The sequence below is a fragment of the Pholcus phalangioides genome, unplaced genomic scaffold (assembly GCF_987345545.1).
Source record: "Pholcus phalangioides strain wild (caught in Gottingen) unplaced genomic scaffold, Ppha-v1.0 ptg000022l_1, whole genome shotgun sequence".
Taxonomy (NCBI): Eukaryota; Metazoa; Arthropoda; class Arachnida; order Araneae; family Pholcidae; genus Pholcus; species Pholcus phalangioides.
In genome coordinates this window covers 10,754,729-10,782,618 of record NW_028301615.1, presented here as the reverse complement: position 1 = coordinate 10,782,618, position 27,890 = coordinate 10,754,729, and the positions used below count along the sequence as shown (strand labels likewise).

General features: G+C 34.5%; 1 protein-coding gene across 1 annotated transcript in view; it reads right to left on the bottom strand.

Annotated features, from left to right (window-relative positions):
• Window positions 1-26,455, bottom strand: part of ZnT49B (solute carrier family 30 member 9) — a 31,311-nt gene extending 4,856 nt beyond the window's left edge. Inside the window, exons 1-12 of the mRNA XM_089249503.1 lie at window positions 26,316-26,455; window positions 21,827-21,984; window positions 20,904-21,143; window positions 19,492-19,597; window positions 15,700-15,792; window positions 14,641-14,723; window positions 12,267-12,334; window positions 11,591-11,646; window positions 9,322-9,424; window positions 5,892-5,947; window positions 2,239-2,374; window positions 977-1,016 (exon numbers count right to left, since the gene is read on the bottom strand). Coding sequence (XP_089105629.1) covers window positions 977-1,016; window positions 2,239-2,374; window positions 5,892-5,947; window positions 9,322-9,424; window positions 11,591-11,646; window positions 12,267-12,334; window positions 14,641-14,723; window positions 15,700-15,792; window positions 19,492-19,597; window positions 20,904-21,143; window positions 21,827-21,956 — 1,111 coding nt within the window. The 5' untranslated portion in view covers window positions 21,957-21,984; window positions 26,316-26,455. The remainder of the gene's footprint in view (window positions 1-976; window positions 1,017-2,238; window positions 2,375-5,891; window positions 5,948-9,321; window positions 9,425-11,590; window positions 11,647-12,266; window positions 12,335-14,640; window positions 14,724-15,699; window positions 15,793-19,491; window positions 19,598-20,903; window positions 21,144-21,826; window positions 21,985-26,315) is intronic.
• Window positions 26,456-27,890: the final 1,435 nt, after the last annotated feature.

Below are 27,890 nucleotides of genomic sequence, written 5' to 3'. Positions count from 1 at the left end.
TACTCTACCCATGTGGAAGTTGCCACCTATGTTTTCTACCCATGGAAGTTATTTTCTTAAAATATTTTGCAACATGTGTTTCAATAGGGATACACATTCACCATTTCATTTGTGTCAAAACTTAGCTAGCAAAATAAGGTGAGCAATCAGCTGATAAAAAAAAAATTCACATTTGTGCTTCTAGTATGAGAGACAATATCTGTATGCTGGAAGTAAAGATATTTCACAAAATGGAAATTTCACAAGAAAAACTGTTTAAAAATATTTTTACTAGTCTTTCTATGGAGCTTGCTTGTTGTGAAATATAAAGTGAATATCTCTGCCAGTTATTGAAACAGAACTTGGAGTCCTATACTAATAATGTAAATGTAATGTAATAACAGACCACAAAATTAATAGAGCTATTTTAATATTGACGAAAATGAGAACTTTACCTCCAGCTTATACAGATATGTACAGGGACGACTTGGCTAACTAACACCACAGCTTATGTGTGTGTGTGGTAAATGTTTCTGCTAACAAAGATTTTTTCTCATGGCTTTTCAACCTTAGCTAACAAATAACACAAGGTGTATTGCAAGCTGAATTTTCTCACAATAATCATCAAAATTATTGTCACTCAAACCTGATTAATTTATGTTCACCTAAAAATCCCTTTTTGCACTCACCATATACTCAACTTATCTTAAATTTTTTAGCAGTATCTGGAATGAATTGAACAATTTTTTGTAGAAGACAATAGGAAATTGTGTTTCAGCAAACAAACAGGATTCTGGAACAAACAGGATTCTGGAACAAACAGGATTCTGGAACAAACTATCTTTAGCCCAGGTATATGACTGTATGTTATTTATTCTAATTTGACATTTTTACTTGCAACAGTATTTAGAAGAAGAAAAAAAACATTTATACATGATTTTATAATTTTCTGAAATTTATATGATAGTGATGAAAATGTGAGCTTACGACACTTTACCTCCTTCAGAAATAAGGGACCCAGCGAGTGTTACATAACCCTATGTGAAAAGAAATTTATGAAATAAAGTAGTGAATCTCATTAAAATATAAAAAATATATTTTATTTGAAAACTGAAAGTAAATTATAAGCGTGGGACAAAAGAAATTATTTTGATTCAATGCTCAAATACAGAAGAACCTAGACCATCCTGAGATACAAAAAAAAAATCTTCATGGAAGAAGAGAGAACAATCATGAAATTATTTCTCAGAAAATGTAAAGCTGATGGTTATATGGTATTACTAAAGGGTAATACATGTTTTTATCAGAGGCATACATGGGAAGAAGGGGGGAACTTTTATATATATAGCTGAATTTCTACACAAGTCTTCAAAAACGTATATCTCATCAAAAATTCAGCAATTCAATAATTAGATGGAGGTATTATTATTGAATATTATCATTTATTTACATTGTTCAAACTTGTTTGAGTAAACATTGGTCTCTAATAATGAAAAAAGAACAAGAAGCAAAACAACAGCAGAAAACAATGATTGTAGGAAGTTAGGACCTTTGACTTGAATGGACTCAATGGAAAATGGAACCTAATGATATGGTCAAAGATGTTCACGTTATTAGTGAATTTTTTAATTTAAGGGGAAAAAATTGTAATGTGTGGAAATCTGGATTGAGGTTCCACTGCATGTATCACATCTGAAAAACGTGAATCATATATAGAGCGAGACATAGGCGTACGCAGAACTTTCTCAAGGAGAGGGTTTGTTTTTTTTCTTCTCGAGAGGGGGAGTTAACATCTCAGCTTGAGGAGGGGGGGGGGGTGATTAGAACCCCAAAACCCCCCTTTGCGCACGCCAATGGAGTGTGATTAATAATGGGCCTTTTTTTTATCAAATAATATCAAAGATATAATTCACTTTATTTGAGAAAGAAAAGAAACATAAAAGCAATAAAACAAAATCCATTTTATGTCAGTCATACTATAAGATTTTTATATGAATTTTTTTAAGTATTTCAAAAACTGCAAATTAAAAATAGGCTATCTTCAATGAGATTTCTGGCAAAATACTATTATCAAAATATTGCAAGAATTATTTATGAAATTGATTAAAAAAATAAATAATAGAGATAGGACATGCTAAGTGCCCATAAAATACACATAAAATACATTAATTATGACAAACAACAATATTTTCAATTTTTAAAATCTTAGACGAGGAACTTTTTTTACTCAATAAAGTCAGGAATCACTCATCACCTCACCCAGAGAAGAGAGTTTATGACTTCTGGATTCAGAATACCCATAATTCCATGGTATAAAGACAATCCTGTGCCAAAGAAAAAAATTCCTACTCCACTTATGAGAGATGCCACGTACCGCATATTGTGATACCCATACCTAACAATGAAAAAAACCAATGATAATTTAGGCCACAAAATTAATAACTAATGTCGTTTAAGTACCTAACCACATAAAAAAAATCCCATTAATAAAACTATAAAATGCACAAGAGCCCAATAAAAATGATAAGTACAATAAAATCTGTTATATTGGTCACCTTTGAAAAAACGTCACATTTCCATGGAATAGAAATGGTTATCCTATTGGATTAACACTGAGATTAACCTCCGAAAAAAACACACTTTTGAACAAGAAAACTATAAAAATGATGTATTAATAATGATGTATAAGAAAAGTCCTCAAAATTTGTTCCTAAAGGATATTTCTATCTTGAACCCAGGGTACGCTGATTTAAATCACTTGATTTAAAAAAAAAAATCATTAATTTAAATCACAAAATTTAAATTTGTTTTTTCTTTACATAAATTCAATGATATTGAAGTAAATGTAACCTGGTATGGTTACCTAACCATGGATTTTATGCATCAAGACATTGAATTGATGTCTCCAGAACAGATCTGGATTGGAGATCAGCCATGAATCCCATCTTTGTTATTGTAGAGCCGATAGCAGTTGGTTTGCCATTAATCAGCCTTTTTTTATGCTCGACTTTACAACACTTGATAAGATCAGCATCAAGTACAATCATCAGATATCATGAAATTACTAAAGTATTGATGATGATTTAATTGGCATTGCTGAATTTTTGATGAGATATACGTTTTTGAAGACTTGTGTAGAAATGGAAATTTTATTTGTCATCAAGATTTTGATCATGTCCAAGAAGCTATATTGATGCTGCAACAATTTGTACAGGGAAAATATTGATGGCAAATTAAATCTCCATACAAGTCTTCAACTTCTGGAATCAAAAGGTGAGTCTAATCTACACTTCCATCCAGAGAAGTCTTCTGATTCTCTCACTGGGTTCTATTTTTTGTTTATAGCAGCTGAAGATATTTGAGGATGGAAAATGCAGATCACATAAATAATTCAGCAACGTCAATGAAATTGATACTTTGGCAATTTTGTGATATTTGATGACTATACCCGATGCTCATCTTATCAAGTGTGTGTGAAGTTGAGCTAAAAAAAAAGCTGATCAAGTGCGAACCAACATTACAATGCATTTCTCCATATTGTCCAAGCAAATACACATGTAATTTTACATTTACAGATGTGTCCAGTTTTTCTACTCATAATGTGAAGATTGAACTATCTAGATTCACATACACAACCAGGAAAGACATTTCTGGTTATGTATATGTAAACACTTATTCAATCAAGTTGATGTAAATTTGCACAAAAATATTTATGTAATAATAAGGTTTTAATTCAGATGTTCTAATTTTTTGAAACATTTTTCGGGGGGGGGGGGGGGGTTCTAATTTTTTGAAACAAAGAAGAAAAGGTACTTTGGAATTTTATCATGCATATTCAATCTACTTTATGCAAATTTTTTGCCACCAATATGCTCAAGGAAAATTGCTTAGAAAATGAAAGTGGTAATTAAAACCATACCCTTCATTTGGGCTTGAACATTTCATGAATTGCTCTTGTAAATTTCTGGGGAGTTCTCATTTTTTGAAAAGGATGAGTATAAGGAGATGCCACCATTTACGACCAATTTGGTGCTCTTCAATCAAGCTCAGATAAGATTCATGCCACTTTTATAGCTATTACAAACAAGGGCATATGCAAGAGCAAACTTGAGCAAACTTAACCATTGGGTATAGAGAGCACAGGAATCTCTTCCAGAGAAATTTTGAGCTACTTCACCTTCAAAAAACATTTTAAGTTAACAGAGATGGGGATTGAGATAAAATACTGATAGCAAATACCTTTATATGTTAATTTTTTTACCAAAATGTTTCAAAATATATCTAATTTTTGATTGTCTTGGGGATGGTTCTCTATATCCCCTCTTGAGTACTCCTCTGGTGATAAGTGTATGAACTCAGGGATGTCGCTTTAACTTATGCTGGAAAATTTTGCAGCAATTTATGCATAACAAAAGGTAGAAAACCTTATCATCATGTTATGCCTAGGAGTGTGTTGAAGCGGTTTATCCCCTGAAAGCTATTGTACACAATAACAAGCCACGTGTAGGTGTGAGGCTGGCAAGACTGCTATACTAGTCTCGCGTGTAGTAGCTTCCAATGGACGACCAGCCTAATGTAGAGAATCATGATTTTAATAACTAGGAAATGAGAAGAGCAATTTTCAGAATTTCAGTAAATACATTTTGTCTTGGATATAGAATAAATAGTCATTCATTTATAAAATTTTTATGTTTTCTTATGAAAGTGTGTGCAAGAGCATACTTGTGATACATTTTTCTTCCTCAAATTACTTTTAGTACATTTTTCAGAACTTTAATGTGTTGTATATAGCCCCATTTACATGGGAAATAGGAAAGTGGGTTAAAAACCCGCTTCAAGAATTTTTCCCAATGACTGCTATTTATTTATTTCCTTACGAAGGAAAAAAGTCGTCAAGCGGGTGCTAACACTTCCAATCCTACCGCAATATTTGCACATGTGAACGGAGCTTATGCTATATATACAGCAAATACAAATAAAAAGGCCACAACAAGCAAAATGCCTAACAAGGTTGCTGAAAAAATATGCCCATAAAAATATAAATGTCAAATTGTGCAATAGGATGCCAATAGGTTTGATAAATGTTTATTTATGTCACAAAAAATGAAATAAAAATTCTTATCGGACATTTTTATTATGAAATTCTCTTACGACACCCTAAATCAGTAGTTCTCAGCCCTTTTTGGATTTGCAGAGTCTTTCTTAGTATATTATTTTTATGACGGCGCCCTGACAATCTATTTTTCTAATTTATTCATCGAATTTGCTTATTTATTTTATTTTCCCTCGAGTGGTTGCGGAGCCCTTGGGGTTTCACAGAGCATCGGTTAAAAACCGCTGATCCAAATTATCAACAGCCCTTCCCCACAAGGGGTCTCGATCACCATTTTTGGAACCACTGTATCAGGGTAATAGAGAAAAAAGAAAACTCTTTTCAGATAATTGTATTTCAAGGGAGGCAAAATATCATTCGAGTCAGGCAGCAGAATTACTAGGACCAGCCAGGGACGTAGTGTGTCTTCTTTTCTCGGAGCCCCAGGGCAGACATTTTCTTGGAGTACCCAAAAAGGAAAAAAATTATGCAAAATAAATGTACATTATCTGTGAGGCCCCCATTCATCTCGGGGCCCTGCAGTCCCAGCCTAGTTACAACCCTGAATACATGATACTTCAAACCAAGAGAAGTTTGTCTAAGAAAAATTCACAAATACTTCATTATCCTGCGTGGTGATGGGTTATGTTATACTTTCTATCAGAGTTAGGACCAGTTTGACATCCAGTGGTGCAGAACGAACATGATAGAGAATGGCAGTTATTTTATTTAACTTCACCTTCAATATTATAAAAAGTCCTCAGAATAACAGACTATAATTGTAGCGCAAAGATTTTTATTTAAAAAAAATTCTACTCACGGGTGATATTGTGTAGGTGTCTGTATAGATTTTCTTATGCCGTAATATAAGAGCAACTGAAATGTAAATATGATGTCAGTATTTTTTTCTCATTTTAACATTAATAGTAGCAACAAGCGCTAAAATATTCTACAGTTTAGAAGACAAAAATATCAAGCTAAGCACAGTCTACATCTGAGAATTCCAATCATGAAAAAAAATCCAGTTTTATTACATGCTACAATCTTAGTGATTGTTAATATATATATATATATATACACTAGGGGGCGTCCAACCCCCCCCCCCCAACTCCTCCAATGGACCTAACAACTTGTGACATTTTCTTTAATTATCAAGTAAAATGTTCCTCAGGCCTGCAAATGCCTGCAAAATAGTCATTCAATTGCAAGTTTCCCATTTTGATTTTGGTATTCCATTTTGATTGCACTCTCTGTCATCATAGATATAGCACAATACTCGATGCACCACAATACATATCTGATATACCACTATAGGCAATACAGCACAATAAGTAATGTACCACTATATACAGTGCATCACAAAAAGGAATGCACCACTATATACAGTGCATTACAACATGCAAAGCACCACCATCTGCAATAAAGCACAATACTCAATCCACCACTATCTCCAGTGCATCACAATGAGAAATACAGCACAAAATGCAATGCACCACCATCGGCAATACAGCAAAATAAATAGTGCACCATGATAAGGAATGCACCACAATATGCAATACAATGCAATATGTGATGCTTCGCACAATGGGCAAAGTACCATAATATGCAATGCACCAAAATACACTGTAAGCACTGCATTACAATACAGCACAATATGCAGTGCACCACAGTAAGCAATGTATTGCATTAAGCAAAGCACAATAATATGCAATGCATCACAATACGCAATAAGCAATAAAGCATGCAATGCACTACAATATGGAATGCAGTACACCCCTCCAATATGCAATAAGCACTCATTAAAATAAGCAATACAGCACGCGTTGCACTACAATACACAGTGCATTACAATACGGAATGCAGTACTATTTGCAGCACGCCACAATAAGCAGTAGACCGCCAATACTCAATAAGCACTCATTAAAATAAGCAATACAGCACGTGATGCACTACAATATGCTATTTACAGCGCACCACAATAAGCAATACAGCATAATACACAATGTATCGTATTAAGCAAAAAGCACTACATTATATATATACAATAAGCAATACATCACAAGATGCGCTGCAATGGGTAATGCACCACAATTAGCAATGCACCACCATCGGTGATTCAGTACACAATAAGCAATGCACTATCATAGGCAATACAGCACAATAAATAGTGCACCCTTATATTCAGGGCACCCACAAAAAGCAATGCACCACTATATTCAGAGCACCACCATTGGCAGCAGAATACGCAATGTTCTATCATCAGCATTACAGCACAATACTTATTGCACCACCATCGGCAATACAGCACAATACTTATTGCACCACCATCGGCAATACAGCACAATACTTGTTGCACCACCATCAGCAATACAGCACAATAATTAGTGCACCACCATATTCAAAGCACAGAAATAAGAAATGCATCACTATATTCAGTGCACCACATTACGCAATATAGCACAATACGCAATGCACCCCCCATTGGCAATACACCATAATAAGTAAAACATTGCCATACACAATACAGCACAATAAGCAATGCACCACAATATGCAATCAATCGCAATACAACACAAACACTGCATTAGAATAAGCAATATGGCATGGAATGCACTAAAATATGTAATGTATAACAATGCGCAATTGACTAATATTTACAGTGCACCACAATAACTGCACCTACCATACTACTAAATACCTACCTAAATACCCTATGCACCACAATAAGCAAAGCACCATAATATGTATTGAGCAATACAGCACTCAATGCACTACAGCATGTAAAGCATCACAATCAGTAATGTGTGCAATCACTAATAGTGCACCACAATAAGCAATGCAGCCTACTACACAATGGATAAGAATTTGTAATACGGCACATTATGCAATGAATTTCAATAAGCGAAGCATTATAATATGCAATGCACCACAATACGCAATAAACGCTACATTATACAATGAGCAATACAGCACGCGATGCACTACAATAAGCAATGCACCACACACAATCAGCAATGCAGCACAATGCGCAATGAAAAGCATTTTGAAAATTCAACTGGAAATTAAACCTGTCAATTTCCCCATAAAGATATCTGTCCAATGCCCCGCCCTGGGTACCTGGACCCTGGAAGGTGCTGGAAGCACTGGTGATTTATACCTATCTCTGGGTACATGCACAAAACTTGGTCCCTACAGGTCAAGCAATTCCAGATGTGTTCAGGAGTTAAATGAAAACTCAACCCAAAATCGTAGCCGACTTCTGCAACACAAAAGTGTAACTAATTTCCGTCACTCAAACAATGTCACCGACTTCTGTTACATAAAATCGTCACTAATTTCTATTGCATAGAAATGGGCCCTTTTCGAGTTTGTGATTTTATACTATAGATAGATTATATATATATATATACAGGGTGATTATAAAAAAACTATCCCGACATATGGGCCCCTAACTATCATACCATTCACAGAAACTGAATGAAATTTTGGCATAAGGTATTTTGATGTATGCGCTCAAGAATGATATGGAAAACAACAGTGTCACTCTAACAGTTACTGTTACAGTGAGAAAATTTCGAAAATATCAAATGGCAACACCAAGTTTTTTGTATTGGAATGTGATCTCCATTGTGAAAAACCCTAAATAGCGTTCGAACGGCAACTGTAGCATGAAAATCACCGGCGGTAGATAGGCTAAAAGTGAGGACAACCAATAAGGACAGAGAAGCAGCATAAAATAAAGCATTTTATTGTGTTTCATAAATTTTCCACATGACCTTGTGGAGGACTAATCAGGCTGGGATCTCAGCCGAAGAAACGGTGTGACGAATGAAACAAACATTAATGCTCTGGTGCACGGCAAAGTCCTTTTTACTTTTTCCTTGCCTAGCTCCGGGGATTTTCGTGCTACAGGTGCCATTCCAACGCTATTTAGTGTTTTTCAGTATGGAGATCGCATTCCAATACAAAAAACTTGGGGTTGCCATTTGATATTTTCGAAATTTTCTCACTGTAACCGTAACTGTTAGAGTGACACTGTTGTTTTCAATATCATTCTTGAGCGCATACCTCAAAATACCTTATGCCACAATTTCATTCAGTTTCTGTGAATGGTATGATAGTTAGGGGCCCATTTGTCGGGATAGTTTTTTTATAATCACCCCATATATATGACTATATATACACTGATTTTTGAATCAAGTACTGCGAAAAAAGAGAAAAAAGATAAAAGTGATTGAGCACAAACTAACCTGATTACAAGTATCAGCCAAGGAATGTATAGCTTCTGCAAACATACTATGAGAACCAGTGTACACCCATGTCACAAGTTTTAGAACGAAATTTGTTGCATTTCTGGAATGTAAAAGAAAAATTAAGAATAAGCAGCAAAAAATAATCTTTTTATTTATATCGTTCTTTATATATTTTTCTCTTTCCTCTTTAGTAAAGGATGCATCATTATGTCATCATCATACATAGTACAGGGTGATCCATAAAAGAGTACAGTTTCCATAGGATGTAAAACCGCAACAGTTGAGAATGCGGACCACAACTACAATATGTTGGGTAGATGTACTCATAAAGTTTGTGTCCTGCTACCAAGGGAAGTGACGTAGCCCATAGCATGCATGTCACATGATTAGTTCGTGAAATCGGTAACATCTACAGTAAGAAAGGCTTTTTGTATTCTTGAATTGAGCAAATGGGAATCTGCAACTGTTGTGCTATAACATTTCCAATCCAACTGAAGAATAAAGTTGTCCTCTCTCTCTCTCTCTCTCCCCCTCCCTCCCTCTCACTCACTCACTCACTCACTCACTCACTCACACTCACACACACACACACACACACACACACACACACAAAATAGCCATACCTATTTATTTATACAATATTGTTGGCTGAAGCCTAAGTTTATGAAGGGGCGTTGACACTGAATTGGAATTTGATTGTATAAATATTGTCACCTTATAATAAAAACATTGTACATACATTTTTTCTGAAAATGACTTTTTGACAACTGTGGATTGAGAACATTATATTGTCCTCCTCACGCCAGAAGCACAAATTTCCTTGCGGAAAAAGGAACGTGGGACATGACGTTTCAATGTTCACTCTGCCCATGTTAATCTGTGGAAGTTATTTCCCTAAAATATTTTACAATATGTGTTTCAATAGGGATACACATTAATGACTTCATTTGCACCAAAACTTAGATAGCAAAATAAGCATAGATCTATGAATAATTACATCTCTTTGTATAGTCATTTCTGCAGCCTATAAAAATAAATGTCTCATGTGCCATGTCAAGGCAACAGATAATTTTGCCCTCTGTTTTTTTTTCACATACAGAGGTAACGTGATCCCCAAATATACTGCTGGATACAGCAAGGCAGCATGAATGGTTATACCGCCAATTCCTTTACAGCAATGCTACAGGAATTTTTTAGAGAAACAAACATCTGTAAAGGACCAAGATCTTCATATTATACCAATCTGGACCAATTCTTTGGGATTATTTATATTTTGAGGCTACCACACACCAATTGCCTTTAATCACTGACACAGCACAAACCTCATTTGACGTTTTAATGAAGCCCAAAGGCCACTTAGCTATACCACAAATCAGGGCAGAACATATCCATAGGCAAAATCAAACAAATTTTACATGCCCAGAGCATGTAAAAAACTTTTTCCAGCCACGTATGTTTTTTCAACGACATGCACAATACGGCTGTCATATAAAAAACTGATTTGAGCATATCATTCCCCCTCATATTAGAAGCATGAATGTGCAATGTTCTTGCAAAAAAAAAAAATAATAATATGGGAAATGATGATTGAATGTTTACTCTCCACCCCCGTTACTCTATAAAAGATATTTTTCTAAAATACTTTGTAACATGTTTTCTAATAGGAATACACATTCATGTTTAACGTAAAACTTAGATAGCAAAGTAAGGCATCCAACCAGCTGATAAAAGAAAAACAATTTGTACATTCATGCTTTTGGCATGCGGGGGATGATATGTCATCCATTACGACTTTTGGAAAAAAGAAGAAAAAAAATGACAACAATCTGCTCTGTATATAGAGAAAAAATGAACCCCTTTCATGTGTTATTCAAGAAGACATCCCATCATTTTTTTTGCTCTTCCTGTAAAGTTGGGAATTTTTTATATATGAGGTTTTCATTATAAGGTGATGATAAGTTATGATCATGGCTGACAACTACCATGAAGAGGCTGGTTTTAGACTCGGACCATAACATATATACATTGATTACTATAATGCATACATGGATCTTAAAAATCCATGATATTTCATTTCAATTATCAGTCTGATCTTTTTAAAATGTGTCTCAAATCAAACAAGTAATAATATAATATTTAATTTTTATATAATTTATAACTTTTAACAACGTACATTATTTTTTATTTTTACAACAGAAAAACTTGATACATTCTAATCTTTTATGAATCTCGTAACATACATGGGTTATGTCTGAAAATGACTTACATTATCACAGCGGTTATAACAACTCGACCAGAAGTTTGTAAGATCATCTTTTGTCTCTAAAACAGCAAAAAATATTAATGGTTTTAGTATATAATTTTTTCACAGAAAAAAATAAATATAAAATATTATTCCCAAACTATATATTTATTACATACACATACAGTTCTTCCCTGCATCTTATGAACAGGTTCTGTTCTGAGCATCATCCATAAGTCGATGAATTCATAAGTTGAAATTGAATCCCACCAATTTTTGCAAGAATTAAATTTAAATTAATTTTGGACACCATTCTAAGTTTCTTGACAATTGATGATGCACAGAGAGAACAACTTCTTTACACCTATCCACTCAAACTATGAATCAAAATTAAGGAATTTATAATAGAAAAACTTTCTCAAAACATTCTTTTCCAATTTAGACTGGTGCAATGAAAAATACAAAGGCATAGCAAAGTATAGTTCATTCAGTATAAGTCTATAAAGACTGTCTGGATACTTCAGATATACAGATAGGGAAAACTTCCATTCATTTAAAATTAGATCTCATAAATTCAATATTTGAAAAATAATTGGATATTGTTAATTATCAATTGAATAAATTAAAAATATAATGTACATTTCACTTTAATACCGAAGTTGAAAAGCAATTCAAAATTTTAATTGAATCTGACTCTTACCTTCTGCTCTTCTGCATGCATACTTGATCGAGTATATTCTTTAAGAACTCTTTTAACCTGAAATACCGCTGAAATAAAAATTGTGTAATGATTAATCTATATATATAAAATTGATTTTCTGTATGTCTGTGTGTGTGTGTTCTCTATACAAATCCACAATTTTAGATCGATCGTTGCCAAATTTTTCATATATACCAAATGGGACCCGAATTGAACAATAGGCTACTTTAAAATTTTGTCAGAGCAGGGCAAATGCCCCAAATGGGCAAAAAACTGTCGGGCAACAATGGTTTTTGGGCCTCAACAATCACTTTCCGAACGTTTACTTTGGTTACCGCGGTTCCATAGCAATGCATTTCAGACGTGTTTTATGCCTTTACAATGGTTTGTCACTTTTTCAATCCTCCCAACAATGAGACTTTTTGAATAGATGCTATAATCATTATCAGCATCACTTTGAAGGTCAGGCAAAGGATGATCCCCATAGAAATCAGTGTTAAAATTGTCAATTTTACTGTAGAAATGCGGAAATTTGGTGGGGTTTTCCGCCACATCAATAATTTAAAAAAATTTATTGAATTCCTGATTTTTGAAATATTGAGTTTGCTTTGAGATATACGAAGCCCAGGAGATTAAATAGGAAGTAATTAGCCCGGACCTACTTTTGCATTGGATATCCATGCAATAACATTGATTTCAACTTTTTATTTACATCTTCTCAAGCATGAAAATTAATGTCTCTGTATTGTGTCTTTTAATATTCAACTGCATAAATTCATACAGTAGTTTAGGATGTTTTAAAATTAATTATGGACCCATAAAATGCATCGAGGAAATTCCACAGTTTTAATTAAGCAATTTTGGAAGCTGAAATAGGCAGATGGATAACTTGAGGTTCAAAAGGGGGGGGGGGGGAATCGAAATACTTAGCACCCTTAAAAAAGGGGGGAAAATATATATATTCATTTCTACGTTTCTTCAAATTTAGATTTGTTTATTTCATGAGTCGCGCAGGAAGTCACCATATTGGTTAACTTAGACACGGTTTGCATGTTTCTCAAAGAAATAGAGAGATATCACGTGATCCAAACAGCCTCATTGAAGAAAACCCGGGAAGCGCCGGGTATTATAGCTAGTGATGTTATAAAATACAACCAAATCGAACAAAGTAAAAAATCAGTGCATTGACAGAACAGCAGATGACCAAGAGAATAAGAAATATCTAAAAATAGTGGTATTTCTATATAATGGTACTCAAGGAATTGGAGAAATGTATTGTCATAAAAACTTATTATTATAGATCATAGTTTCCCCAACCTTTTTTGTCTCATCACTCCCTTCTTCAGAATTTTTTTTCTCCCATCGCCCCCAATGCAATTTAACTCATAGGATCCTATGTTGAACCAGTAGCTTCTACCACCCTCTGTAACATTCCATCGCCCCCAGGGGCGTTAACAACTACGTTGAGAATCAATGCTATAGATGGAATATATTAACACTATGAAAAGTGCATCGGGATCAGAGATTAATATTCTAATATAGGCGATTGTTGTTATATTGGGTATCATTACATAGGACTTCACTTCAATTGGTAATAACATTGAGGCGGATACTGAAAACTGCAACAGACCAAATTTTTTGGTTTTGGTTATGCCCGAACTCAAAATAAAACTAAATTTTTTAAATATATGACATCCATATTTGTTATGGGCATCTTTTTCACAGCCACCTCGTTGAGCATTTTGCCGGTTGTGGTATTGTATTTGTATAAAAACTACAACTCTCCAAGGGCACTGCCAGCATAATTAACAAATGTTGCATAGAGAGAGATAGGTGGCTTTTTCTCAGCCCAAGATATCAAGGAAACAGTTATTTTCCGGATATTATGCTGAGGTGAACTCTGAAAGAAAAGTCATTAAAGAAAAGTTTCGGAAAGAAAAGTTACAAAGTCCCGGCGGAGACGTGATGACTTTTCTTTCTGAATTCACCTCAGCATAATATCCAGAAAATAACTGTTTCCTTAAATGTTGTATAGTTGTTAAGTCACTCTGCCTATGAAGTCATTATTATTCAGTCTCTGGGAAGAAGGTTTTCATTATGGTATTATGTATTCCATTTAATGATAGATTTTATTCATGCAAATACTTTGCTCTTCATCAATTATCATTGAAATCTTTGACATAATCATTAAAAATTTCACATGAAAAGTTTTTCCCAGCCAATTTTTCAAAATTTATATTCAACAATTTTCTTTTATATTCATCATAAAAATCATTTTCTATTAGAAATATTCATTTTTGCATTTTAGATTAGCATTTTGTTGTTTCCAATATTTTTACCATTAAGAGGTTGTGGTCATAGTTGAAAAACTTACAATCTCTATATTTTTGTTCTTCTTCCTGTTTTTTCTTGAGTTCTCTCAAGAGTGCTTCTTGGCTGCCCCAAACTTCCATAGCCCTGAAAAGTGAGTTCAATAATTAAAACAAAATAAAATCTGAGATACACATTCAATAAGTTGGAATATCTATATGATTAATAAGAAAAAATAAAATAAAATTTTACAAAAAAACCTATTCCGCTCTTCCAGAATACAATGAATGATTGTAATCACCCTTTGTGAACTTTTTGACCTTTGAAACTCCATCAATAGCAAAGCTTCAACTATTTCTGGAGCTACTAATAGCTATGTATATAGCTAAGCACTCTGCTACTAAATTTGGAATTTTTCCCCTGATTATTTTGAAATTTATTACAAAAAAAAAAAAAAATCACAGCTGATACCAAAAAAGAAAAAAAGTGGAAATCTCTGGGTAAGCATAAAGTTATTGAAAATTTTCATAATATTATGAGGATGGTTGCAAAGGGGCTTGGATTTATGGGAACTCCAATACGAGTTCATAGCCATGGAAATCACAATGAATTATCTCTTGAATTTTCCAGATTATTAGACAGCTTTTGAGCTATGACTCTCAGTATATGAATAAATTAGAAAACTCCAGATTTTAAACCTACAAAAAAGCAGACTTATTCTAAATATTATTTTCATTGAATATTTCAATATACCGAATCAGTTTCAAATATGTATTAGTTAAGAAAATTTGTTCCAATAGCCAAGTTTTTTTTCCTTTCTTTTTAACAAAGGTTTATGATTTCATGAGTTGACAGTTTTTGGTTCAATTTTTATTTAAGAATAGCTCTAAAAGCATAAAACAAAGCTAAACAGATTATGTACAAGTAAATGTATATGCTGTCACAGTAGTACATTACTATATGTTTACATAAACATAGATTTCTCCAATATTAACATTTTATACAGGGAACTTACAAAGGCAATTTTATCTATTTCCTTCGAGGCATGCCATAATACATAGTATAAGCCAGTAAAAATAGAATATTTTAAAAATGATACACTATTGGTGAACACAGGACTTACTTAAGTTCTACATCTCTACGTAGGTATACATGAATTGGTGGGTTATCTTCATAAGGACTTCTCCGCTGAATTTTTCGCAAATCTTCAAGGTCACTGAAGCAATAAAGATACATAGTCCTCATGAGATATTTGAAAAATAAAAACAACATAAAGAATAATTTTGTTATTATAAGAGAAAACTAATGTTATCCGGACCTATATATTTGTGAGTTGGATATCCATGCAATAACAGTGATTTCAACTTTTTATTTATATCTTCTCAAGCATGAAAATTAATGTCTTTGCATTGCCTTTTAATATTCAACTGCATAAATTCATATAGTTTAGGTTGTTATAAAATTAATTATGGGCGCGTAAAAAGTACATCGAAAAAATTTCACAGCTTTAATTAAGCATTTTTCGGAGCAGAAACAGGGAGAGATGGATAACTTGAAGTTCAAAGGGGGGGGGGGGAATCGAAATACCTAGCACCTTTTAAAAAAAGAAGAAAAAAAATATATTTTTACGTTTCTTTAAATCTAGATTTGTTTCTTTCATGAGTCGTGCAGGAAGTCGCCATATTGGTGAACTTAGACACGGTTTGCATGTCCCTCAAAGAAAGAAAGCCTCTTTGAAGAAAACCCAGGCAACGCCGGGTATTATATAGCTAGTGAAGAAATAAAATCAGAAAAATGCTTAAAAATATTTTAAAAATATACCGTACAGGGCTATTCCTTATATAAGCCAAGTTTTTTCATTCAAAAATTTATTTGTATATTTGGAATGTTGGCTATATGCAGTCAGGTCAGTTTTTGAGGGCCATCAGGTCAAGACCATCATTTTTGTGGCCCTGAGAATTGGGGGGGGGGGGGCATCCTTACACACTAGTATATACAGTAAATTAATCTGGAATGAATAGAATTAAGTTATAATTCATGTGTATATTTTATTTTGAATGCTGTATAAATGTATACAAATAAAGATTGGTCTCTGTTGCCAAGCATATCCCAAAATATTGAACTCTATACAGATTGTGCGATCTCTTGGGTAAAATGGAAAATGTAATTTGTGTTTGTCTCTGCACTGTTGTATGGTGCTGGAAAAAAGTTTAAAACAACCAAAAAATTACCATATATACAAAACCTGTTGATATATTAGGTTGTTCGGAAAGTAATTTCGTTTTTTTTATGAAAATGAAAGACAATTTTCTTATAGTGAATAAATATTTTATTGAATTATATATTTTCTATTCTGGTCCAATACCTTTTGCCATCTTCCTGGCAGTAGCGCGATTCCACGCTCATAAAATTTTTGGTGTCTGCTGGCAAAAAACTGATCCAGGTGATTTTTGACCTCCTCATTTGAAGTAAAGGTTTTACTGTCTAAAAAATTTTGTAGAGACCGGAACAAATAATAATCAGAAGGTGCCAGATCTGAAGAATATGGTGGGTGTGGCAGTACATCCCATCCAAGCTGTAAAAACTTTTGCGAGTTACCAAACTTGTATGAGGTCTCATATTATCTTGGTGGAACACTATATCTTTTCTATTGATCAATTGCTGACCTTTTCTGTTTAAGTGAATCATTTAATTTGTCCAGCTGATGACAGTACACTTCAGAATTGATTGTTGTGTTGTCCGGTAGAAGCCCAAAAAAAACTTTTTACTTTTTCTTTTTTATTCCATGATCTCTTGTGTTTAACATTGTTGTAGACAACCCATTTCTCATCCCCAGTGATGATGTGCTTCAAAAATGTATAATTTTCTTGATGTTTACGAAGCAAATCACAAACGTCAATGCGACGACACAAATTTCTTTCCGTAAGAACATGAGGAACCCAAATGTCGTTCTTTGAGATTAAACCTAGGCGTTTCAAATGATCATGAACAGTTGAATTCGATAAATTTAATCTCTCAGCAATCTCACGAGTTGTTATTCACTGGTGTGCATCAATTAATGCCTTTATTGTGTCTTCATCAGCTTCAACAGAACTTGATGACAGCTTCAACAGAACTTGACTTCCTTCCAGAACTTGATGACAGCTTCAACAGAACTTGACTTCCTTCCAGAACTTGGTGCATCTTCAACATCAAAATTGCTGTATCGAAATTTTGCAAACCAGTTTTGGCACTGGTGTTCTGTCAATAAATCTTCTCCATACACATCGGATAATTTTTTTCTTGCGTGAATAGCATTTTTACCTTTTCTATAGTAAAAAAGTAAAATATGCCGAAAATGCTGCTTTTCACTTTCCATATTTGAAAGGGCACCAACCAAAAACTACTGTGTAGAATCAATCTAACTTTTTCACAAGTAAGCCTTGCTATATCAGCTGTCAAAATATATAATGATTATGTGGCTTAAGTGTGAAGTTGGCTGTGAAAAAATACAATTAAGTCCTCTGTTGGGAAAAAAAACAAAATTACTTTCCGAACAACCTAATAAATACTTATAACTTTTAGAATGATAATTACAAGTACAACTAAACCTTTTCCAATGAAAAAAAAAGCTGATGAGTGCTACACTGTCTCAGAAAAAAATTGTTGAATTTATAGTAAAGGTCAAAACCTGGGAAAAAAGTATAAGGCCACTAGAAAATTTTTTATGCAGAAATTATTCCCTATAATCTTTATCATTCTGGATGTCATCGATCAAGATCTCTCACTCTCACGCATCAGATAAAACACCATCATACCACTTGGAACCAAAAGATACATGCTTTTTGCATAATTGAACTTGCTTTTGAAAGTACTGTTTTATAAATTGAGGTTGTACTTCGGATTTGCATACCAGACAATTGAATTTTTTTTATCACATAAGGCCCAGTTCGACATGAGCAAGGCAAGCTGGATTTCTTCTGTGAATTATACAGAGAAACTTTTTCACTTAAAAACTGTGGGAAATCATTTTTTTTTTGACAAACTGTAAGAGAAAGAGGCCTTCTTGTGCCCCTTCTTGAAGCCTTCTTTCCTCCCATAATTCTCCGGCCCATTTATTAAACTTCTATCAATAGTCTTCAATCTTTGAATCCTTCATAAAATTTCATGACACAGTTTTTCTGTGAGCAAGTGTTTCTCCCCTTCAAAGTCTAATGAATGTGTTGTCTTCGCCATCTCTTCATACTTTGAGAAAAAAAATCGATTTCACAGCACACGAATGATCTCAGCTGTTAGGCCAATGTGAGAAAAATTTAATTTTTTTTTTCAATGTCAGAAACACATGTCCTTACACCTTTTTCCAAGTTTTGACCTTCACTATAAATTCTGCAATTTTTTTTCTGAAAAAGTGCAGAACTCAACAAAATTATTTTAGTGGAAAATTTTTAATTCCATTTGTAATTATTGCTCTGAAATTTTCACGCACCTGCAAGAACAAGTTTTTAAGATATATAGCAGTCTCTCAGTTGTCCTTAAACTTTTTTCTACCATCTTATTGTGTTTGTGTGTTAAATAAGTTTCAATTGAATCGGGAAGATGGAAAAATGATAACATTCCTATGATGAAACACATGTGAAAAGATATCTGAAGAGTTGTCCTCTTTAATGTAGCTGATCATGCATGGGTCTTTCACTATATAAGCCAAAGGTTCTCGAACTTTATCCACCCGCAATGCCTCTTACCCTAATCAACGCTAATCCACAGCTCCCTGGAGCACACACACACACAGTTTTGCAAAGAATCTCTGTCGGATAACTTTATCTTGGGCACTATATTGTGCAGTCATATTCCATATTATGCTTATAAAATGAAAAATTAATAGTTTCATGATTGATTATCACATGGTTTTGAGCAAATATTTCCAAATGACAGGCACCTTGGTTTTAACAAGTACTCAGCCATCGCTCTCACAGGTGTGATGAAATTCCTCTCTGTGTAAGTTTTTGTGAAGTCCATCTTTCGTCTCCCATCTTTAAATGAAGCTATACACATAAAAATAGAATCTTCAGTAAGCAAATAAAATATGAGTAAGTATGTACAGGGTGATTATAAAAAAACTATCCCGACATATGGGCCCCTAACTATCATACCATTCACAGAAACTGAATGAAATTTTGGCATAAGGTATTTTGATGTATGCGCTCAAGAATGATATGGAAAACAACAGTGTCACTCTAACAGTTACGGTTACAGTGAGAAAATTTCGAAAATATCAAATGGCAACACCAAGTTTTTTGTATTGGAATGTGATCTCCATTGTGAAAAACCCTAAATAGCGTTCGAACGGCAACTGTAGCATGAAAATCACCGGCGGTAGATAGGCTAAAAGTGAGGACAACCAATAAGGACAGAGAAGCAGCATAAAATAAAGCATTTTATTGTGTTTCGCAAATTTTCCACATGACCTTGTGGAGGACTAATCAGGCTGGGATCTCAGCCGAAGAAACGGTGTGATGAATGAAACAAACATTAATGCTCTGGTGCACGGCAAAGTCCTTTTTACTTTTTCCTTGCCTAGCTCCGGGGATTTTCGTGCTACAGGTGCCATTCCAACGCTATTTAGTGTTTTTCAGTACAGAGATCGCATTCCAATACAAAAAACTTGGTGTTGCCATTTGATATTTTCGAAATTTTCTCACTGTAACCGTAACTGTTAGAGTGACACTGTTGTTTTTGATATCATTCTTGAGCGCATACCTCAAAATACCTTATGCCACAATTTCATTCAGTTTCTGTGAATGGTATGATAGTTAGGGGCCCATATGTCGGGATAGTTTTTTTATAATCACCTCGTATATAAAGAGACATTGTTACAGAACAATAGAGTAAATAATGATAAAAATGAAATAATGAAATAGGACATTAAATTTGCCGTTCAACCACAAAACTTAATATGCGCATGCTTTCCCAAGAAAGTTATTAAACTGATGTGTAATAGATACTTTTCTCTAAAATAAAAGAAATTAGTTTTGATGTCTGATGGGATTCAATTAGTTTGCTCTAGTTCATTAGAACTATTTAACTTTTTGTAATGTAAACAAAACACACATTTGCAAAAGAAAGATGGACTTGGGATGGTAGTTATGAAGGCTGAAACTTATGATTAGTTCTGATTAATGTATCAATTGTGATTTTGAAATTTCAGTTTTTAATGCTTCTTTTTTTGGATAAAATGAATCCCCTTTTATATAATCAAACAGAAAAAACTGAAAATGCATCAAGAAAATGAAGAAAGAAATGTATGTAAGAAAGTTTTGTTGCAGTAGGGAGAGAGGTGAAAAATCTTACCATGCTTTTTTAAATTTTTTAAAACTTCTACAGTATTGGAAACATTATTAACAGAAGTTGATGATTTTTCATCTTGTGCATTTTCTTGACTCTTCCCCGTACTTTCAAACCGATGAAAACAGCTGTGCTGAATATTTCTATACCTATGAAAACTTTCTTGACAAGTGTTATGACACACATGATGTATATTGTGGAAAAACTGGGAATTAGGTAGAATGATTAGTAAACACCTACTGATACCTGGAAAAATAATCAAACATAATTTCATGCTATAATCATACGATTGAAGTTTATAAATCAATTTATTTCAGTACAGAAAATTCTCACTGAATATATCTATCATAATATATACCTAGTGAACAAATTATAATTACTAGTAGAATTAATCAATTTGTTTTGTAATTTACCACAGAAGTATAAAATCACTGTAATTTTTTTATTCCTCAGTGTACTATCATCTTTCTTCGCTCATGCATGCATTCCAAGAAAGTCAAGTTTGTTCTTTCACCGTTTAACAACAAGGTTTCCATACAAAAAGCCTGGGGGAAGATACAGCTCCAACGAATTTTGCCATGCTCTCTAATACAATATAATTGAGATCTTATATTGCATGCAATTATTTGACAGATACTTGGATAAATTTCAACTATTTGTTACTGAACCTTTTTCAAGCAAATGGCACCAATTTTTCGAAAAATCCAACAATTTCTTAGTCATTGGTCTAATATATTTATTTCTCTTTGAAAACTGGTTATTGCACAACCTTGCAACATGGTCACCGCTACTATTCTATTTGTAATTATCATTGCAGCTATTTTTCTATGAGAATATTTTACAAAATTTAGAACATTTTATTACTTATACGAAATTTTTAAATACCTACACAAAAAATCCACAAATCTACAGCAGTCTAAAAGTCTTACCTTGGAAATTTTTACCTCTGAATATAAATCTTCTGCATCTTCTGTGATCGAAATAATTAGCACCAAAATTTTGACTATATGCTCTGAGTAGTAAATCCTTATTTTTCGGATTGAGCAACGCTCTCTGCATGACTTATCTTTTTATTTCAAAGTAGAATCTGAAAACATACAAAATATACTCAAAAAGAATATTTTTTCCTTCAAATAACAATAAATAATCTTGATCTACTATGGTTGTGAACCCCTCAAATGAAATTCTGAATATCGAGAACAGTAGAAGTAGAAGTGCATACAAAAATGCGAAATTTTCGCAAAAGTTTTCCCCCCTCATTTCCCAGGTATGACTTATCTTAAAGCAACGTGATCAATAGGGTGGAACGAAAAAGGGTGTTTTTTCACTTTTTTTGGAAATTGATGTTGTCTTAGTATTCAAAAGATGACTTTCAAGATTTTAAGACGTTATACCAAAATCTAGAAAATATTTTAATATCTTGAGGTTCCTCACGGACCGTAAAGGTCGAGCAAAAAGACTTTTCTAACTACACATTATAAAAATCTTTTTAAGCATAAACAAAGTTGATTATTTTTAAAAAGCATTCTCCAAAAAAAAAGAAAAATACTTAAGTTAAAAGTTATTCAGTACATGAGGCAAAACTGAATATATATATATATATATATATATATATATATATATATATATATAGAAATACTCCCAAGTTAAGAGTTCCATATATAAGTAATAACTGACAAGCAAATATGCAGCATTGCGGCTGTCATGGCAGTTGAAAGGAGAATTTTTCAAACACTGAATATAATGATTGATAGAGGGAGATGAAAATAAATCCTTTTAGGGGGGGGTGGGGACAAAACTATAACCATATTCCGAATTAAAAAAAAACAACAACAAAAAAACATAGTTTGACGATATAGGTGTCAGGAGAATGCCTCTATTGCTTTCTCTATTATCACACTGTTATTACATTTCACTTTTTTTGCAAAATAGTCAATAAATAGTCAAATTAATTTTTTCAAACGATGGAAGAGTACTCCTTGATTTTATTTCGGCTTGAATGAAGCGTTCATGACTCTCAGCTATTGATACAGCAAGATATGCTTCAGTTACGAGTCATAGGCACTGTTCAACTGCTTGTGTGTGACACGGAAAATTCGGTATAGATGGAAAAGCAGGTTCAGATAAGTTTTGTGGGTGCATTTCCTGATTTTTTATAATAGGTGGTTCAGTCACTCACACTTGATCCCATGCAATTAATTCTGAATAGTGCTTAGCAGAAAAGTTTATTTTCGGAACATGGAATGTACGGATTTCTGCTCCTGATAATCCTTCATTTCTAATTTTCAGAATTCTCTTAATTCCCAGTTCTTTGTAAATGAGATTCTCAGACCAGCTTCAGTATATTGGTAGATGTAAATGCTAACTTCAACGGTAAACTGTGTTTAGGCTCATATAGATCAGTTTCCTCAGAATCGTTGGATATAGATGAGTTTTCAGTGGTTGATGAACTAGTTTCCACCGTTTCTTCTTGAGATGACTTCAAACGGGATACCATTTTCATTTTTTTTTTTCAATTTCTTTGTTGTTAGGACATCTACTTGACCAATGGCCATTTTGCGTGTACTTCTTTGATCTTGCAAAAAATATCGCTCTAAATTTGGGGCCTTTCTCATCTTGTCACACTTACAGTCTTAAAAATCCCATTTGCATGCTGCAATGTCGAACAATTTCTGCGCTTCACACTGAAAAGATTTCAAGTTCAACTTGAAAGTTTGCGAATCTTTCCTTGCTTTCATATTTTTCGGAAGATTCTTGTATTTGCAGTAAAAGTTTTTTAAACTTTTGCATATCTGTTGGTGAGAAACCATAGGAATCAAAGCAGTTTTCCAAATATTTTCTATCTTTGGCACGATAATTTCAAGAATATCTGCAATAGCTGGATCTTTTTTGATTTTTGTGCCTTCATGCTGCATTGAGTCAGCAAATAACAGAGCATAACATCGCCCTATTCATATAACTCCTTGCAAATCAATTTCCTAGTAGAATGATTTTATTTTCACTCAATGATAGTCCACCACTCTGATCTGTCGCCATTCAACTGCCACATATTTTCACACCTGAATATGGAAGCTATGTCAGATTTGTGTTGGCGTAACTTAACAGAGTGCTTATGTGTGTGTGCCCAGCATTTGGCATGTTTTGTGTGCAGTAGGTCATGCCATCTATCTAGGGCTGCAACTAGATTCTTTCTCAAATTTTCGTTCTCACCCATTTTGGCACCCCTGTGTAATATAGAAGAAGCAGTTATAAAGGGTCAATGCTGCACCCTCCTAGTCCAGAGCCTGGTGTACTAAACTCACCTGCTTTCCCCCCAAGTTACGGCCCTGCATCTATTCCCCCCCAAATTGATAATGCTTGGATTTGAAATTCAATGTATAGCCATTTGTTTTGTAGATTGCCGTGGAAACCTGTTTTTTCCAAAGGAATAGCTAACTCAAAATTGGAAAACCTTAGAAAATCATATTTTTTGCTGATTACAACTGCGCAATCGCGGGCTCCAAACCCAGATTTTCACCTAAGGAAAAATCTGAGGGGGTTATGGGGGGGGGGGGGGGTGCCCCACCAAGATCAAAAATTTAAAATACTTTTGTAGAAAATTAAAATATTAGGAAAAAATACATTCTTGTACTATACGCTAATGTAAAATTCTTTTTGAGTATTAGTGACCCATAATTTCTGTGAAAGAAATCATTGTGCTTTTCTAAAAGCTGATTCTGCATACACACCCATCATTTTTGCACCATCATGCGAAACGGTGACTACCACATAACAGCCGGATGACAAAACTGTAGATATTCAAAGTAGTGTTTTGGTTTTTTTTTTCAAACAATACAAATGTAATTCAATCATAACACATGACTCACTTCACTTCTGAAATATAGATGGCGACACAGAAAAATCAAACACTACATATGGACTCAGACTGTTAGGTGCACACACAGTTACACTTCCGGCACAACTCACTCGGTAGTAAATCGCCCATAGATGGTGATAGACCCGAGTTGTACTCGGTTTGAAAGAAAGCCTATGAAAACAGATGTCTCATGTGCCATGTCACAAGGGAACAGATAATTCTGCCTTTTTTTTTGTTTTAATGAAGCCATCAATTATTAGTAATTTAGTTTATTAATCCAATTATTTTAATTAATTATTTTATTATTTATCAATTATTAATACGGCGTCAATTGACTGCTTTGGCAAGGGGAACACCAGTATCATTTAGTACAGAGCAACCTGGGTCATGTCTGGTCTGACAGTATCATTTAGTAAGAGATAATTCCATGTTGTGGTGTCGCAAGGAGTTTTTCCTCTAATAGGGTTGCCAATAAAATGTAATAGCGTACCTCTGGGGATTACGAGTTCTAACACAATTGATACATTTAAAAAGAAGTACGATAGACATAGTGGGATAAATCAAGAAGCTATCCATACTTAGATAAGACAACCATAATTTTTTATTACGGTTATTTATTAGTTCTTTCTTTCGTGATATATGTTTTAATATTGGGTTACTTTATTTTGGGGTTATATTTAACATTCGTATTTTTCATGGGCTTCTTTTTTCAGCCATTTGGTGGGGCCTGTTGTGGCTTTTGTATTTGTATTTAGTGCTAATCAATACTACAAAGTATCTTTGATCACCAAAATGCAACTCTGAAGCACTAAGATACTTTTTTTTTTCAAGCTGAGCACAACTCAGGTCTATCGCCATGGGCAATTTACTACCAAGTGAGTTGTGCCGGAAGTGTAAGTATGTGTACCTAACAGTCTGAGTACGTATCTAGCGTTGTGTATGATTTTTTAGTGCTACCATCTATATCTCAGAAGTGAAGTGTAATGACTGAATATTTGTACTGTTTGTAGGACTGTTGCTCTCTGTGGCGAGACTTTTTTCTAATTGGGGGATCGGCTCGCATTTGCGCCGTGAAGTTGGGCACCACAGAAAACCAACTTCAGCCGACCACCACTGTGGTGAGGCTCGAACCCGGGTCCCCGCGATGCGAGTCCGTCATTATGACCACTCGACCACCACAGCGGCGCTGAATTTAAGTGTTGGTATAGCCAGCTCTTTGATGTAAACACATCAGGAACGCGAATAAACGACTGCGATAGACATATATCGTATCGCGGCATCTGATCTCGTTGGTGTTGATAATAATAATAATAAGCGCGCGCTACAGCTGATGCTATATCAACACTTGAATTCATTATCCGCGTGCTTCAGAGATGCATTTATGTGATCAAAGATGCTTTGTAGTATTGATCAGTATTGTACATTTTTTTGTCAATCTTGATCACCATTTTGGAGATCAATGTCTCGCGATAGAAATTAATGTGATCAACGCAGACGATTGGCCTCGTGAGATGTGAAACAACAAGAGAAAGAATTCAAACAGATGACCACGAGGAACAAACCTCTAACACAACGCCGTGTCGCTCTCATTCCATCGAAGCGAACATGATGATCATTTAAATACAAAGTTTGTTGCACCTAAATTCCCGTCCATTACTTTCAGCTCTAAAAAAACAAAAACAACAACAAACTGTGTTACTACATCGGGACATGGGATTGTGCGCGAAAAGAAGCGCATCTTTCCCAATCAGCTCCGTTTTCACCGTTGCCACACCTTAATTCCACAAAAGAGGACGAGAAGGCTCTTGCGGCAAAAATTATAACTCATTATAAAGGTCACACAATTAACCGAGTAAATCAGAGGTCCCCAAACATTCTGTTCTAACCACAACCATGGCACCCGAAATAGTGGTTTCGAGGGGGTGGAGGAATCAGGAAGAGTGATTTCTCCCCTCAATAAAAATTTTGCTCGCATTGGTGCCTATTCTCGTAAATGACTTTTGATCTCCAAAACAAATTTGATTTTTAAAAAAAATTAATTTTTCCATTTTCTACTTTCATTGACCAAAATGTTGAGTGAGAAAAATTAGAAAAACAGAAAACACTCACAATCTATACATGCGCCTCTTGCAGTTTCACAGTGATTGGGTGTGTTATTCATTTTATAGAAGAAGAAAGAGAGTGGGGGTTTTTTTTTGGAGAAATTGAATTTTCTCTGGATGTTAATGCCGAAACTGATATTTGGAAAGAAAAGTGATTTGCCGCCTCCTCTGGGAATCGAACTCTGATCCCCTTGCATACCGGGCAAGCGCGCTAACCAATTCACCAGAGACACACTTTTCAATTCCATATAACACGCATTATAAGAGAGGCTATTATGACTCCACTCGGCACTTCACGCTACTAATGCGTGTTATAAAGAATTGAAAAGGGTGTCTCTGGTGTATTGGTTAGCGCGCTTGCCCGGTATGCAAGGGGATCCGAGTTCGATTCCCAGATGGAGGCGGCAAATCACTTTTCTTTCCAAATATCAGTTTCGGCATTAACATCCAGAAAATTCAATTTTTCAGTATATTTCAGGCCGAAAAAATACTATTTCTTCATAGTGGAAGTTTTCATTACCATTTTTGCTCTCAAGCTGTTCATCTGAAAGCATGGGCAGAGCAGCCTCTTTTTCCGCCTTTATTAAAGGACAAAATCTTCCCCGCTATTGATCGTTCTCGGTCGTTCTCCAGGAAATACCCTTTATAGGTGCTTCAGTTCTGAGGATGGCGTTCATCAAATGCTCGTTCTGTTGTGTACAGCCACCAAAACGCATCTTCTGAAGAAATTAGGCATGGGAAATTAGGAATTATTGTGGAGAAACCACTGAACTTACGAGCCTCAGGTAGAGCTTGAGCGCCTAGAAATATTACCTTGTGAAGACTTGGCTAGCTTTAGAGTGCCCAGAAATGCTACATTATCTGTAGCAGTTCCGTCTTAAGGCATGGGACCACCCGGGCACGGCCCGGGGGCCTCAAGCGAAGAGGGGCCTCACAAAAATGAGATCTGGTTGAAATTTTCGCGAAATTGTTTGGTAGGGCCTCAGAAAAATAAACTGGCCCGGGGGCTCATGATAATCTTAAGACGGCCCTGTG